Source organism: Mesocricetus auratus, unplaced genomic scaffold (assembly GCF_017639785.1).
Source record: "Mesocricetus auratus isolate SY011 unplaced genomic scaffold, BCM_Maur_2.0 Super-Scaffold_100015, whole genome shotgun sequence".
In the NCBI taxonomy this organism is placed as follows: Eukaryota; Metazoa; Chordata; class Mammalia; order Rodentia; family Cricetidae; genus Mesocricetus; species Mesocricetus auratus.
In genome coordinates, this window is record NW_024429198.1 from 41,698,688 (window position 1) to 41,716,233 (window position 17,546).

A 17,546-nucleotide genomic window follows, 5' to 3' on the forward strand; every position below is an offset into this window, starting at 1 on the left:
TAAGAGCACTTGGTCTTGCAGAGGACCTGGATTTGGTTCCCAGCTCACAACCATCTGTAACCAGGGGAGCCAATGCCTTCCTCTGGGCATCCATGGACATCAGGCATGGATATGATTCACAGACAGTCATGCAGGCAAAACACTCATTCATATGAAATACATTTTAAGAAATTAAAACAATAGAAAACTTTAAAAATAGGAATTAATCAATAAACCTCAAAGCTACTATGATGTTTTGAGATTGGAAAGGTAAACAGAGTGGTAACATTTCTAGTGTAGTGGAAGCATGGCAAGAACATGTGAGAGAGGGTTTTATTTGACCCTAGGTAAGCTACAACTTCCCCCAATTTTATATTATGTCTGATGATTCATACTTGTAATAAACAAGAGACAAGAACATGGCTGCAAGTTTAAGAACAGGCGTAGGCTATACAGTTAGATCCTGTCTCAAACAAATATATAAATTTGCTGCACATAACATTCACACTGAACATATATTTTTATTTGCCATGCTGCCCTTATTTCAAAGCAAAATTTCTTTATAAGTGCTACCATCATTTGTTATTCATATACACAATGTCGTAAACCTATAAAGTACAATGAAATAAACTAGAGGCAGAAGGCAGCAAAGGAGACACCTGGAAGGCTGGGATATACTTTAGTAATCTTTACTTAAAAGGCAAAGTTACTGTGCTGGCTAGTTTTATGTCAATTTGACATAAGCCAAAGTTATCGGAAAGGAAGGAACCTCAATTAAGAAAACGCTCCCATGAGCTGCATCAGCTCCTGCCTCCAGGTTCCTGTCCTGTCCAGATATCCTTTGGAGAGAAAATGTAATGTGGAAATGCAAGCTGAAGAAACTGCTTCCTGTCCAACTTGCATTTTGGTCATGGTGTTTCATCACAGCAATAGAGAGCCTAACAAAAACAAGTTGGTACCAGGTTGTGCAAGGGTATTACCGTGACAGACCGGACCATGTTGTTTTGGGGAGAATCATGAAAGGACTTTGGAACTTTGTGCAAAAAAAAAAAAAAAAAAAAAAGCAACTGAGTATTTATTTGATGCTTGGTGAGCTGTTCTGTAGGAGCTTGGAAGGTAAGAATGTTGAGGGCAGATGGAGACCTGTGAAGTTTCAGTGGGGAGTTTAAAGACTATCAGGGGCATTTGTTATTTTGAATTAATATTCTGTGGTTCTGGTTAGCTGGGGCTGAAGAATCAGCTGTGGTTAACTAGATACCAGAACTATTAAAGTAAAACCTTTGCTTTGCTGGGATACTCGATGCTGGTTGACTGGAGCTGAGAAACTGGAGATGATTAAAAAGAAAACTAGTATCATCGAGGTAAAAATCTTCTGGGAAGTGTTTAATGAGAGCACAGAGAAGCTGTGTTCCAGAGGTGGTCAAGGTTGTACTTCGTGCTGGCAACTGAACTTGGTAGTCTAACGGTCACCCACATGGTACTGGTTATGAAGGCATGAAGGGGTTGTAGAGAGCAGCTGAAGCTTAGTACTGTGGGAGCTCATGAGAGGCCATTGGTGAAAGTGCAGCCTCAGTGACTATCAGGGAAGTTGAGGCTTGGCACCATGAAGTGTGAAAAGTGAAGCCCAGTTGCAGCATGACATCCCAGCACTGTGGAGATGCCAGTACCGTGGATGACCACCAAGAGCAGCAGCAGCAGTGGAGTGGAGTCAGCCAGAGCCTAAAAGGCAAGCTGAGTGTGTTGTAGAGGGCAGAGCTGGAGAAGTGGCCCAAGTCTCTTGGAAGATCATGAGTGAACTCCAGATGTTGGACATTGAGTTATTTACACTGCTGGAGTTTAGCTTTGCTTCCTTCAGACTGTGACTGTGCCAAGGTTCTTCCCTCTTTATTTTTGATCTTATAGAACCATATAGTTGAAAGACTTTAAACTTTTTAAAAAAGGAGATTTAGGGATTTTAACAGAATTCAGATTTTAAAAGTATTTTTAAAGAGACAACTTTTAAAGTGCTTGAGTATGTAAGGCCGTGGAATTTTTTTGTTTTGTTTGGTTTTTTGAGACAGGGTTTCTCTGTATTGTTTTGGAGGCTGTCCTGGAACTCATTCTGTAGACCAGCTGGCCTCAAACTCACAGAAATCCGCCTGCCTCTGCCTCCCGAGTGCTGGAATTAAAGGTGTGCACCACCAACGCTGGCAAGGCTGTGGAATTTAAGTTTGTAAAATGTTTTGTATTGTGATGTCTTTATTAATGTGTAATCTTGGGGATGGCAAGAAAGAAAAGGTTGTGGCTTAACAGTGGTATGTTTGTCATGTTGACAAGGAGTCAATTATGCCAGAGTAAACGTGACACAACTAGAGTTTTCTGAAGGAAAGGAACCTTGATTGAGAATATGCCTCCATATGATCCACTACAGGGCATTATCTTAGTGACTGATGTTATATAAATCATTATTAACTGATTTTTAATAATGTATTATTAAGTACATTATTAAATGAATTAAATACAATATTAAATAATTAAATCATATATAAATCAAAATAAAATAAAAATAAGGGATTGATGTAAGAGAGCGTAGCCCATTGTAGGTGCTGCCATCCTTGGGCTGGTGGTTATGGGTTCTATAGGAAAGCAGGCTGAGCAAGCCATAGAGAGCAAGTCGGTAAGCAGCACCCTCCCATAGCCTCTGCATCAGCTCCTGTTTCCAGGTTCCTGCCCTGCTTGAGTTTTTGCCCTCAGTGCTTTTGATGATAAACTGTGAGTGAATAAGCCCTTTCTTCCCCAAGTTGCCTTTGGTCACGGTCTATTTCAACACAGCAACAGAAACACTGACTAAGACGGCTGCTTTGCTCCAGATTCCTTACACTTCCCAAAACCTTTAGATGATGGATGGATCGATGGATGGATGGATGGATGGATGGATGGATGGATAGGAAGGAAGGAAGGAAGGAAGGAAGGAAGGAAGGAAGGAAGGAAGGAACGAAGGAAGGAACGAAGGAAGGAACGAAGGAAGGAACGAAGGAAGGAAATATACATACATACATATGGAGGGAGGAAGGGAGGGACGGAGGGAGGGACGGAGGGAGGGACGGAGGCAGACAGACAACAGGTACAGTGGTGCACAACTTTAATCCTAGCACTCAGGAGGCAGAGGCAGGTAGATCTTTGTGAGTTTGAGACCAGCTTGGACTACATGAGTTCCAGGACAGCCAGGGTTATGTAGAGACCTTGACTCAAAAAGCAAGGCAAAAAATGTCTCTAATTAGTTGATTTTCAAAATTACCAGTTTGGATTTGTTTATTTTGGTGTTTTCCAGACAAGGTGTCAGTACATATCCCTGGTGGTCTAGAATTCAGACTCACTAGGCTGGCCTTATACCCACAGTGACCCTCATACCTTCTGCCCAGTTACAGCCAGCTGGCATCAAAACGTTTAACCGCACTCAGCCACTATTTCACTTTTAAATAGTTTTAACTATCATAAAATTTTATTTCCGCTTCCTGAACACTGTCCATTTAGCATGAATCAAAGCAAGCACCAAATGACTTCTCTTCCATGTCCTTCTTTATATGAAACATAAAATTCATGCTAAATAAAAATAGCTGGTTGACAAGTATTTTGCAAGGTACAAGTAGCTAACAAATTATTTTAATATCACAACCTAAAATTTAGAGCTGATCAAAGTGGAATGTAAAGGCCTTTCTAAATCCTCTCTATATATGCTATAAGATAATAATGTAATGTTTTGAAAGTCTCTACCTCTCAAACTAAGTTGATGGGGGATGTCCTTCTGTGTGCTGTGAATACGTGTTTCTCTTATTGGTTGAAGAATAAAGCTGTTTCGACCAATGGACAGGCAGGATGTACCCAGGCAAGAAGTATAGGCTGGGCTACCAGACTAGGAGAATTCTGGGAAGAGGAACACAGAGAGTGAGTCACCAGGGAGACACCATGTAGCTACCAGGAAGGTAGGACACTAGGGCATTCTCCAGTAAGACAAGACCACATGGAGATACATACATTAATAGAAATGGGTTAATTAAGAGAGAGCTAGCTAGTAAGAAGCCTGAGTCATCAGCCAAACAGTCTATAATTAATATTAGCCTCTGTGTGTTTATTTAGGACTTAACAGGGCTGCGGGACAAGGCAGGACAGAAACTTCTGTCTATACTAAGTAGATCTACATTTCTTTCTTTTTTAATTTTTTTATTATTATTTTAGAGACAGGGTTTCTGTGTATCCTGGTGGGCCTTGAACTCACAGAGATTCATCTGCCTCTGCCTCCCGAGTGCTGGGATTAAATGTATGGGCCACCAACACCCAGTCAGTTAAGCCTTTTAAATGTAGTATTTAACATACTTTTAAGAAACTAAATGAACTGTGTTGTGGTTTTACATGACTTTAATCCCAGTATCCAGGAGACAGAGGCAGGCTCATCTTTGAGTTTGAGACCAGACAGGGTTATACAGAGCAATGCTATCTCAATTTTTAAAGAAAAGAAAGCAACTAAATGAACATGAGACTTAAACACTTTAAAATGAATACAAAGAACTTGTATCAGGTTAATGTATTTTGGCCCTAAATATTCTTTAGTTAGTTACCTAACAGCACCACTCTCTCTTCCAGATGTAAGAATGTTAACAGCCAGCCAGCCTGTTGTGGTGCATGCCTTTAATCCCAGCACTCAGGAGGCAGAGGTAGGAGGATCTCTGAGCGTTCTAGGCCAGCCAAGGCAGTTACACAGAAAAATTCCTCTTGAAAAAAAAAAAAAAACCAGAAGCAACAACAAAAAATGTTAATAGCCAAATCAGAAAAGCCGAAATTGCAAAGAAAAAATCATCAAGTTATAGCCTGTAACCACGCATACACATTATATGTTACTTAGTGAAGTTGTAGGAGATAGTATGTGTGGAAAATAAGGAATACAAAGGATAAACAGAATAGGGAACTAAAAAAACGAAGGCCTCACCTAGCCTGGGTAGCAGTTAAACTGGAAAAGTGATAACCAGTTCAACCATGAAGCAATGAACATAAACCTTTGAACTAAAGCCAAGTACGTGAATTTGGATAGGAGGCTATCAAGACCTTTAAGTGATCCAGTATCTAGTTCGTAACGAAATGAATTAGTGAGCTCAGTTCAGAGGCCCTGGAGGCTTTAATGTCAGTGCACATCACAGAAGGTAAAGTGCAGAATAAAGGGCCTACTTCAGTCAAGGTAAACAGCAATTATACTAAATTACCCTTTTACAAATATCTGAAATTCATCAAAACTGTTAACAAATTTGTTCTTTCCAGAGCAAATATTAAACAAAAGCCTATTATGCCTTAAATGCATTTATGATAATAACTTGTACTCAAAACACATTTTACACTAAACCATATTTACTTATGGAATCTTTTAAAATGTGCTAGAATTTTTTTAACTTCATAAAGACAAACTCTAAGAACAGGAAAGAGTCCCCAAACCACCTATTTGACAAGATATACACTACCAATTCCCAAATACAGATTTCACTGTCATGTGAATATTTAATATAGATTCATCCATAGTAATCATTAAAATCAAAGGAAAATTTTAAGAAGTATATACAACCTGATTAACATAGTTAGAAAGGTACAATAGCTTTTTGAAAACCAATTACACTGAAAAACATAAATAACCTAAGTTAAAAATCCCTCAGGATCAACCTGTTGGGATCAATTCCCTGGTTTGTATATTTGGCCTTGTTTTAAAGGAAGCCAGTACCTATGCATGTTATGTGTGCTTTGTATATGTTATTGATCTCTACGAACAAAATAAATTCAACACTTAACCTTGGCAATTCATTTCATTAAGAACCTGACCTAATTACCTACGATGTATGCTTTAATTCACAAAGCCTACTTACCACATACTTTACAGCACTTATAAACTGGTTGTGGAAAAGCAGGTGCTGGGTTTCATCCTCTGGATTTGAAGCTGTATAAAGCATTCCACAGATATTACAGGACACTGCTCCAAATCTTTTGTGTCCTGCATCCTATTTATAAAAAACAAACAAAATGTTTCCTTCCTTGCCAAAGTAACTATTTCTGAACACAGCCTCCAAAACTATTTCACCATAAAACACTGCTTAACTTATGAACATTTCAATTTCTTTCACAAATTAAGACACTGAAGTCTAAAATTTGTGTGCAGTAAAGCTGTGCTCTGACCTCCACACGGATACAAGTTCATACACTCTTTCTCCTCTCTCTCTCCCTCTCATGGTTATAAGAAATTAGTATTTTCTAAAACAGCTAGCACACTGGCACCAGTCTCAAATCCCAGCCCTGGAGTTTGCTGGCCAGCAAGCCTATCTGAATGGATGACTCCAAGTTCAAAACCTAAGGTGGAGAATGACTTAACACCTTTATGGACTCCGTCCTTCACAACAGGCACTCGTACCTGCACCACATAAACATTTTCCATTTTAATAACCTGCTGACTTGTTCAACAGTTAAAAGAACTAAGAAAGTTATGTATCAATATAAAGTTAGTCCAAAGGCACCAAATAATAAATAAATCTACACAGGAAAGCCAATTTGTATTTCATATTTAAAATAATTGAAAACTAGAGAAAATAATGTATTGTAGAGTCTCCTGGGACCCATGTGGAAGAAGAGAACCAATTCCCAACAGATGTCTTCTGACCTCCACTGAGGCACCATGGCACAGGTGTGTACATGCTCAAGCATATGCACACACACATGACCACACACTAAAATTTAACTTAAAAATAAAATCTTTTTTGGGGGGGGAGCGGTTCTCAGGACAGGGTTTTTCTGTGTAGCCCTGGCTGTCCTGGAACTTGCTTTGTAGACCAGGCTGGCTTCAAACTCAGAGACCCACCTGCCTCTGTCTCCTAAGTGCTATGATTACTGGTGTGCACCACCACCACCTGGCTGATAGTATCCGTTTTTATTCACACTATTATACAAATAATCTCTCAACCTTTTTTCATTGTAAAACTAAACTCTATATGCATCAAGCAGTAACTTCCCATTCTCCCATCCTTCCAAATCTCTAGCAGTCACCATACTTTCTTTGAACCTCAAATGAATAAAATTCCATGGTCTTTGTCTTTTTTGTGTGTGTGACAGACTAAATTCCAAGTCATTTTAATGTTTAAATAAAGGAGGTAGTGAGCAAGCTACTCACTAAAAAAAAACAGATGTTTAAAAAAAAAAGTATTATGAGTTGTTACAAATGAAACCAGAAGCAAAGAAGCTGAAATATTACTATTTACTGTGGGAAGAAGAGACTATAATAATATTAGGAATGCTTTCTATAGTGAAAATTTATAATGATCAAGAAAGAATTAATTTATTTTTAAACACCTCACATCCCCGTGGTGCACTCCTTTAATCCCAACACTCAGGAGGCAGAGGCAGAGTTTGAGGCCAGCCTGGTCTACAGAGCAAGTGCCAGGATAGCCAGAGCTACACAGAGAAACCCTGTCTCGGGGAAAAGGAGGGAGGGAGGGAAGAGAAAAAAGAACCCTGCATAAACAACTCGTCTCCAACAACACTTTAGCAATAAGTAAGTTGGGTACTTACTATGACCAGTTGTTTGTCATCCACTTTCTCTGAATCTTTCAGTTTCAAGGCCTTTGGAATTGTTATCTCCAAATGAGAATGATTTGGTGGTAGAGCCCTTAAAAAAAGAAATTATTAGATATTATACATCCATATAATGTCAATCATTAAAGACCAGAACACATTTCTATACAACAAATTTCAATTTCAAGGAGGAAAAGAATAACCTCTTAAAAACCAAGGTGAGCTCTTTGGAGATGTAATCAGTGATAGAGTAGAGTACATGCACAAGGCTAGCGTCAACACCCAGTATCAAATTTAAAAGGGAAATTATAAAAATCAAATAAACGAGACAAAGCATAAAATTTTTAGATATTTTATCAGTGGATTGTAAAGAAAATGTGATATATATATATATATACACATACACAACTGAATATTATGTGCAGGTATAGGCACATGAGACTTCTTGGTGTATGGGCAGGCTCTAGAGATCTGCATCAATCCCACCGAGTTCATCAACCCTGACTTGGTGGCAGCAATGATCCAAAGTGAAGTGGGTGGTGCCTGCGCAGGTAGCAGACCCATCAACCAAGAGTCAACTGAGGGCTCTGAGCATGACATGTGCTGCTTGAGGCGATGTGCTGCAGGGCCCACTGCAGGGCCCAGCGTCTGGTGGCCTTTCCCCTATCAGCCATGGGATCCCCAAAATGCTGCTGAGTGACAAAGGAAAACCAAAAATAACCTTGCTAGCAGCCATGCTGGCATTATGTGACTGTCTGTATCTATGGTGCTACAATCTGTTAACTAGTTACATCATGTGATCCAGACTTCCTCCAATGGCACACAGAGCAGTGTTCTTGAGCCCTGTAGTAGTTTTTTTTTTTCTCATTAAAGGTTCAAAACTGGGGGGGAGGGGGAGTAAAAATCTTGGCATTTGCAGCATTTGCAGACACAACTGGAGAACATTACAACATGAAATTACCAAGGGTAGAAAAGCAAATGTTGTATGGTCTGACATATGGAAGCTAAAGTTAACCTCATAGAAATAGTTGCCAAAGTGAGGAAGAAAAAAGGGAAGTCCGAAGATGGAGACAGGATGGCTGACAGGTGGGGAGACTGCAGATGAAATGAAGAAATAACTTCTAATATTCATAGCACATAGAACAACTGCATTTCAAAATAGCTATGAAAGGACAGCCAGTATTTTCTACACAAAGAAATTATATGTACGAGGTGATGACTATACCAGTTACTCTTATTCACAATCATTACACATTAGAGACTTATGTTGAAAGATCAGTGTATCTCATTAAGTATCAGTTAAAAATTTTTATGTCAAAAGCTGGGTAGTGGGGGTACACTGAAGTCCCAGCACTCAGAAGGCAGAGGCAAGTCAATCTAGTATGGTCTGCAAAGTGAGTCCTAGGACAATCAGGGCTACACAGAGAAACTGTGTCTCTCAAAAATAAATAAATAAATAAGTCAAAAGGAAAAGAAGAGTAGTGATTATCAATAAGCAAAATTGCAGGATCTAATATTGTTTGAATGCCTTAGGTTTTATAGTTTTAGCCACCTAAATCACTTCACTTCAGTTTGTCCTAAAGACTATCTGGTGATCAGGCAAATAAGTCAGATTTATTGACCATTGGCATTGAAGAGCGAACCTGCCCTTTACTTAAAACACTTATCTATAACACCTAGTTATTTCAAAGAATAAAGGGAAAACAGCATTCTTAAATACTACTGATGGCCACATAAATCATGACAATTGTGAAAAAGACAGTTGGGCAAGTTTTATATATATATATATGTTATGTCTTCACTGAATAAGCAGTCACTATTGTTGTTTAATAGAAAAAAAGCTACAAACTAGCAGAATGTCCATTAACTAGACAGCTGCTCAAGAGAGCAAGAAAAGCTCTCACAAGGGAATCAAAATGTAGAATTTAGACAAGGTAGGAAGAAAAGTTTCGACGCGAAAAAAATGTGAGTAAATGATGATTACTAGTGTTAGCTTGTTATATAACAAGTCTCTCTAAGAACTCTCAAGTATAATGTCTTAAAGTGATAACTTACCTGTGCTTGCTGTTGATAGACGCTTCACTACTGAGTACACTATGGAGATGCTTAGGAGCTGAGCCTGTGAGTTGATAAAGCACACGGATTGTACATGAGTGAGTGCTTACATGTATGTCTAGGCCCTCAGAGGGCATCATATCCTCTGGGACTGGAATTACAGATAGTTATGAGCCATCATGAGGCTGATGGGAATTGAACCTGGATCCTTTATGAGCGGCTGGTGCTTGTAAATGCTGAGCCATCTCTCCTGCCCCATGAAGTTACTCTAATAAAAGAGGCCATGAATGTGAAAAAGAGCATGGAGGGATATATAGGAGAGTTGGAGAATGAAAGGGAGTAGGAAAATTAAATAGTCTCAAAAATGAATTTTAAAATATCTAATAAAATCAGAACCCTCTTTTGGAAATAACCTTTCAAAATGAGGCAGGAAAGCTCTGTACTATATAAAGTCAGACTAAGGTGCTTTGAAGAGGTCTGCTATATTCAGTTTATCTCATTTTTGCTTGTTTGTTTTGTTTTTTTCAAGACAGGGTCTCTCTGTATAGCCCTGGCTGTCCTGGAACTCACTCTGTAGACCAGGCTGGTCTCAAACTCAGATCCTCCTGCCTCTGCCTCTGAGTGTTGGGATTATAGGTGTGTGCCGCCACCACCACCACCAGCTCAGTTTACCTCTTAATTTCAGCAATTAACATATATTGAATAAAAGAAATTGGCTCAATGCCTGCATGACTAAGCTCTAAAATAAATGAAAACATTTTGTTTGAAATTTTGGGATCTTTTTTTTTTTGGAATTTTAACTATATAAACAATTCAATTCAATTAAAGCAGTAATCAATAAATAGATTTCTCATGTTTGTATGGTACTCATTCCTCCCCTACTCAGAGTAAATTCTAGGCACTCAGTAACAACTGTGATTATCTGACTTCAGCAATTTGCTCCAAGTATACTTTTCTTTAGAAAAAATCATACGTTAGAATTCTAGATCCTCTGTTACTTCATTTGACACAGGTGAGCAAATATCTATCCAAAAGTTCAAATAATATTAACACTTAGGAGGTTGTAAGGATAGAGCTTTTGTGCCAGATGGCAGTGGTGCACACCTTTAATCCTAGCACTTGGGAGGCAGAGGCCAGCCTGGTCTACAGAGCAACACAGTGAAACCCGGTCTCGGAAAAAATAAAATAGCTAAATATAAAGCTTTTGTGCATGTCATGAAGCATAGATAAACCTTTAATTCAAAGACAGACTGAGTACTGAGGGTTAAAGAGAAACATCACAATGCTAAAGCATAAATAGCAGATAAAAATAAGTTGCTATCCCCAACTGAAGTAATTCATTAAGGAGAACTCTCTAGGAGCTACTGAAACAAAAGAACTTTTGGTAGGCAGGCAAAGACAGTATTTAGGTATTGTCACAAACCAGTCAACAAAAGCAATTCCCCTGAAAGAATGAATGATAATCACGGATTTAAAAACCACACCAAGAAGGCCAGGTGGTGATGGTGCACTCCTTTAGTCCCAGCACTCAGGAGGCAGAAACAAGTGGATATCTGAGTTGGAGGCCAGCCTGGTCTACAGAGCTAAGTTCCAGAACAGTGAGCGATACAGAGACCCTGTCTCAAAAAGGCAACAAAACACACACACACACACACACACACACACACACACACACACAACAGCAACAACAACTGGGCGGTGGTGGCACACACCTTTAATCCCAGCACTCAAGAGGCAGAGGCAGGTGAACTCACTATTGAGTTCCAGGCCAGCCTGGTTTACAAAGTGTGTTTTGAAAAACCACAAAAACAAAACATAACAGACCTGTTTCACATGAAAATTTCTCTAACAGTAACACTGTAAAATTCAAATAAAAATGTTAAAATATTACCTGGCAATTTTCTGTCTCCATCAATCTTTGCTTGACTGGGAAGAGTCGAAGCAGCAGCAATGTCTTCTAATGAGTTCTTCTCCACCGTAGATCCCGAACATAAGCTGAAATTCTGAACAATATGCCAACATTTTAAAGTCAATCTCTGGGACTTATTCTATTTCCAGCAAATTCTGCCTATTAAAAATATTAAGATACTACTGTATAACTGGAATAACTCTAGTAGGTATGACTAAAATTCATCCATGACCATCTTAGCATCAGTTACCATTAGTCCCACTTTAAATTTAAAAAGACTTCACTGGATCTTTAATCCTAACACTCAGGAAGCAGAAGCAGGCAGATCCCTGTTCCAGGCCATTCCGTTCTACATATATAATTCTGGGACAGCAAGAGTTACATAGTGAGCCCCTATCTCAAAACAAACAAAAACACTTTGAAAAATGTATCTTCCAGAGTCACCTAGTCCTATGCGTTTCCTCAAAGTACATGTCAGTACTGTACTGTCCAATAAGGTATCCACTACCATAATTACTGGGTATTTGGGTACCTGAAATGTAATTAGTACAGTTTGAGATGTGTAGTAAACATATATCAAATCCAATACAGGCTATAGCACACGTGCGCACATTCACGAATGCACACACCCATTAAAATGACAGTATTTTTACGTAATAGATAATTTAAAATATACTGAAGTCAATTTTACCTGTTTCTACCATAATGAATGACTAGATAACCTATGTTTCACATTTAATTTCTATATTGTTCTCAAAAGACTAGTTATCTTTTCCCTTATAAAATTTCAACTCATCATTTAAATCTTAACCTCTTTCATGAGACCTTCCCCAATTTTTTCCAATTACCACCATCACCTACTTTCTCGTGCACTTCTCACTTTCTAATCAGTTTGTCAATAACTCTTAAAAAACACAGCCCATATTATAATTACCTGTTTATTACCTAGAACCTTCAATTCAGAACTTTTTATCAAAGCAGACAGTCCATTAGTAACAAGAATATATACTTCAAATTCCATCAAAGTAGGCTATCTATGGAATCAACTTCATGGGTGTCTTGTAACACTACTTTCTGTGTTTTAGGAGAGTTCACATTTGAGTGTAGGAGCCAATCGAGTGCAGGTGTCAGACTCCCCTCAAGTTGGAGTCAAAAACCTGTTATGAGCATCCTGATGTGGGTGCTGGAAAGCAAACTCAGTTCTTCTCCAAGAGCAGTATGCACTCTTAGCTATTCATCTCTCCAGCCCACAACACTACTTTAAAACATGGAGTTTGGTAGATTCTTTTGTTTGCTTTTTGTTTGTTTGGTTTTGGTTTTTCAAGACAGGGTTTCTCTGTGTAACTGCCCTGGAACTTACTTTGTAGACCAGGCTGGACTCAAACTCAAAAAGGTGTGCCTGCCTCTGCCTCCCGAGCTCTGGGATTAAAGGCCACCCACTACTGACTACAATATAAATTCTTTAAAGCAGGAAACATATCTGTATCCCAGATGCAGCAGGTATCAACAAGACAGACAAACCTTTATCCAAACTAACCAAAAGGGGTAGAGAAAATATCCAAATTAAACAAAATCAGAAATGAAAAGAGGGACATGACAACAAATACTAAGGAAATTCAGAAAATAATCAGGTCATACTTCAAAAACCTGTACTCCACAAAACTGGAAAACTGAAAGGAAATGGACAATTTTCTGCATAAGTATCACAGACCAAAATTAAATCAAGATCAGATAAATTAAACAAACCTATAACCCCTATAGAAATAGAGTCACCAAAAATCTCCCAACCAAAAAAAGCCCAGGGTCAGATGGTTTCGGTACAGAATTCCACCAGAATTTCAAAGAGTTAATACCAATACTCCTACAATTGTTCCACACAACAGAAACTGAACACTGCCAAACTCTTTTTACAAGGCTACAGTTACCCAGATACCCAAACCACACAAAGATGCAACTAAAAAAGAGAATTACAAACCAATCTTCCTCATGAACACTGATGCAAAAATACTCAATAAAATACTGGCAAACCAAATCCAAGAACACATATACATCAAAATGTGGTCCACCGAGACCAAGTAGACTTCATCCCAGATGCAAGGATGGTTCGACATATGAAAATCCACCAATGTAATCCACCACATAAACTAAATGAAAGAAAAAAAAAAACAAATGATCATCTCATTACATGTCAAGAAAGCCTTAGACAAAATTCAACACCCCTTCATAATAAAGAAGTCTTGGAGAGAGCAGGCATATAAGGAACATACCTAAACAGAATAAAGGCAGTTACAGCAAGCCAAGAGGCAACATCAAACTAAATGCAGAGAAACTCAAAGCAATCCCACTGAAATCAGGAACAAGACAAGGCTGTCCAATTTTTCCATATCTATTCAACATAGTACTCAAAGTTCTAGCTTGAGCAATAAAACAACAAAAGGAAATTAAGGGAATACAAATTGGAAAAGAAGTCAAATTTTCACTATTTGAGGATGATATGATAGTATACATGAGTGACCCCAAAAATTCTACGAGGGAACTAATAAACACCTTCAGTAATGTAGCAGGATACAAGATTAACTCGAAAAAATAAGTAGTGCTCCTATATACAGATGGGATAAGAAAGAAATCAGAGAAACAACACCCTTCACAATAGCTACAAATAACATATCTTGGGGTAACTCTAAATAAACAAGTGAAAAACCTGTATAACAAGAACTTTAAGCCTTTGAAGAAAGAAACTAAAGAAGACATCAAAAACATGGAAAGATCTCCCATGCTCTTCGATAGGTAGGATTTACATAGCAAAAATGGCAATTTTACCAAAAGCAATCCACAGATTCAATCAATACCTGGCAAAATTCCTCATAAACCTCGAAAGGACAATGTTCAACCTCATATGGAAAAACAAAAAACCCAGGATAGCCAAAACAATCCTGAACAACAAAGGAACTTCTGAAAGTATCACCATCCATGACTTCAAGCTCCATTACAGAGCTACAGTAGGAAGACAGCTTAGTGTAGGAATAAAAATAGACAGGTGGACGAAAGGAATTGAATTAAAGACCCTGGCATTAATTCACACACCTATGAACACCTGATTTTTGACAAAGAAGCTAAAGTTATACAATGGAAAAAGAAAACATCTTCAACAGAACAAATGGTGCTGGCACAGCTGGAGGTCAACATGTAGAGGAGTGTAAATAAATCCTTATCTTCCCTATGTACAAAACTCAAGTTCAAATGGATCAAAGACCTCAACATAAATCCAACCACACTAAACTTCATAAAATGGTAAGTAGGAGACCACCACTTCCTAAATATAACACCAGTAGCACAGACACTGCGAGCAACAATGAATAAATGGGACCTCCTGAAACTGAGAAGCTTCTGTAAGGCAAAGGACATAGTCATAAAAAAAAAAATCAGCAGCCTACAAAATGGGATAAAATCTTCACCAATCCCACATCTGACAGAGGGCGTCTCTCCAAAATACACAAAGAACTCAAGAAGCTAGACACCAAAATACCAAATAATCCAATTTAAAAATGGGGTACAGATCAAAACAGAGAATTCTCAACAGAGGAATCTCAAAAGGTGGAAAAACAACTTAAGTGCTCAACATCCTTAGTCATCAGGGAAATGCAAATCAAAACAACTCTGAGATACCATCTTATACCTATCAGAATGGCTAAGATCAAAAACACTGATGTCAGCTTATGCTGGAGAGGATGCGGAGAAAGGGGAACACCCCTCCATTGCTGGTGGGAGTGCAAACTTACATAGTCACTTTGGGAATCACTATGGCAGTACCTCAGAAAATTGGGAATCAATCCACCTCAAGACCCAGTAATATCACTTTTGGGCAAATACCCAGAGGATGCACACTCATATCACAAAGACATTTGCTCAGCTATGTTCATAGCCAGAACTTGGAAACAACCTAGATGCCCATCAACTAAAGAATGGATACGGAAAATGTAGTACATTTCCACTCAGTGGTAAAAAATGATGACCACATGAAATTTGCAGGCAAATGGATGGAACTAGAAAAAAAACATTCTGAGTGAGGTAACCCAGACCCAGAAAGACACGTATGTTATGTACTCACTCATAAGGCTATTAGGCATAAAGCAAAAGACAACCAGCCTATGTTCCACAACCCCAGAGAAAGTAGGTAACAAAGAGGACCCTGAGAGACAGAGTGGATCCGCCTAGGAAAGGGAAACAGACAAGAGCTCCTGAGTAAATTGGGAGTGTGGGAGGGAGAAGGAGGGTGGAAGGAAAGAGTATAGAGGAAGGAAGGGGAGTGGAGATCATGAGGGAACAGGTTGGTCCAGTTGGGTGAAGGACAGAGAGAGGGAAAGCAAGGAAAGAATTATCTTGATAGAGAGACCTATTATAGGATTAGGAGAAATCAGGCACTAGGGAAATTCCCAGGAATCCACAAAGATGACCCCAGATAAACTGATCCACCCCTTCAATCAGACTGAGGACTACAGTAATTGTCACCATAGAACCTTCATCCAGTAACTGATGGAAGCAGATGCAGAGATCCACAACTAACCACTAGGTCAAGCTCCTGGAGTCCAGTTGAAGAGAGGGAGTAGCTATAATATGAGCAAAGGGATCAGGCCATGATAGGGAAACCAACAGAAACAGCTGACCAGAGATAGTGGGAGCTCATGGACTCTGGACTGACAGCTGGGGAACCTGCACAGGACAGAACTAGGCCCCCTGAATACAGGTGACAGTGGGTGGCTTGAGCAGTTTGTGGGACTGGCAGTAGGACCAGGATCTATCCCTAGTTCGTGAACTGGCTTTTAGAGACCATTTCCTGTGGAGAGATACCTTGCTCAATCTAGACATGTTGCGGAGGGCCTTGGGCCTGCCTCAAGGTGAGGATGGAACAGACTTCATTTATTCCCCATGGGAGGCTTTACCCTCTCTGGGGAGCAAATGGGAGGTGGGATAAGGGGAAGGTGAGAAGAAGTAGCAGCAGAAGCGAAAACTGGGACTATTATGTCAAAAGAAAAAAATGAAGGGTGTTAGAAAGGGCCAAGCAATGTTTAAACATGCTTCTAGCACAGCTTAGTCCAAAAGAATGGATTCGGCTTCTTGCCTCTCTCATTAACCACCTCTTAAGAGTTTGAAAAGCATCTATGGCAGGAGTTAGAAGATACACTCAACTGTTACACTTAGACACAACCTCAAATAAAAAGCCAAATTTTCCCCCATTGGATCTAGAACTAGAACCAGCATATTTACATGTTAGGCAAGCAGCCCACCACTAAACTATATTTCTAGCCCTATAACTTGCTCATAATACTATTCACTGCTCATTTCCAATTGTCACTATTTTCTATTTATTAAACATTTTGAATGATCATTTTTTAAATGATGCTTTCATTTTCATTCATACAGAAAATTCAATCTAAAAGCAACAATTAGCATCTATTTTTTAAAGTTCACTTTGGTTTTCAATTCAGGAACAATGGACACTGATTATCATTACTTTTGTATAAATTCAATCTCATTCAAGTCTGGTTATAGCCCAAATGTCCCTAAAATTAATTTCAAGTATTCTGAAAACTTCAGAGTGATTTATGTCTATTAACAATGACCTTTTGGCTTGTACCATTTTCTCATGTTCAGGGTACTGGGGTATGGTGTACAAAGAACTCTGTGCTGAGAATTACAATGCTTGTGTACTAGCCCTAAAATATCACCATACATCAGACTTATTTCACATTCTGCTGTTTTCTCATAAAATTAATAATTAACAAAAATTCATTTGTATTAATTATAGACAGCACCCAAGTTTGACATATAAGATATTCATTAATCAGCATTCTACAGGTAATTACCTTAGAAATTAGAAAAAAAAGGCTTCATCCAGCTTTCAAAAGGTTGGAAATAATTTCTCAAGGTAAGTATTAGATATTCCGTATAAAAGCTCTGGCTTTCAATTTGTATCATATTTTTGACTTGGGAGGTATGGTTTAGTGGTAAAATAAGGGTTGCCAAACTC

General features: G+C 38.7%; 1 protein-coding gene across 4 annotated transcripts in view; it reads right to left on the minus strand.

Moving 5' to 3' along the window:
* The window catches only part of Esco1 (establishment of sister chromatid cohesion N-acetyltransferase 1), a 48,314-nt gene that overhangs the window by 13,259 nt on the left and 17,509 nt on the right, over nucleotides 1-17,546 (minus strand). For all 4 annotated transcript variants that reach the window (XR_001197434.3, XM_013124859.3, XM_021235123.2 and 1 more), the window contains 4 exons: nucleotides 11,501-11,612; nucleotides 9,610-9,673; nucleotides 7,552-7,648; nucleotides 5,862-5,993 (listed from right to left, as the gene is read on the minus strand). Coding sequence is in view for 3 of the 4 variants with exons in the window: in XM_013124859.3 (XP_012980313.1) it covers nucleotides 5,862-5,993; nucleotides 7,552-7,648; nucleotides 9,610-9,673; nucleotides 11,501-11,612 (405 nt within the window). In the remaining variant the exon portion in view is untranslated. The remainder of the gene's footprint in view (nucleotides 1-5,861; nucleotides 5,994-7,551; nucleotides 7,649-9,609; nucleotides 9,674-11,500; nucleotides 11,613-17,546) is intronic.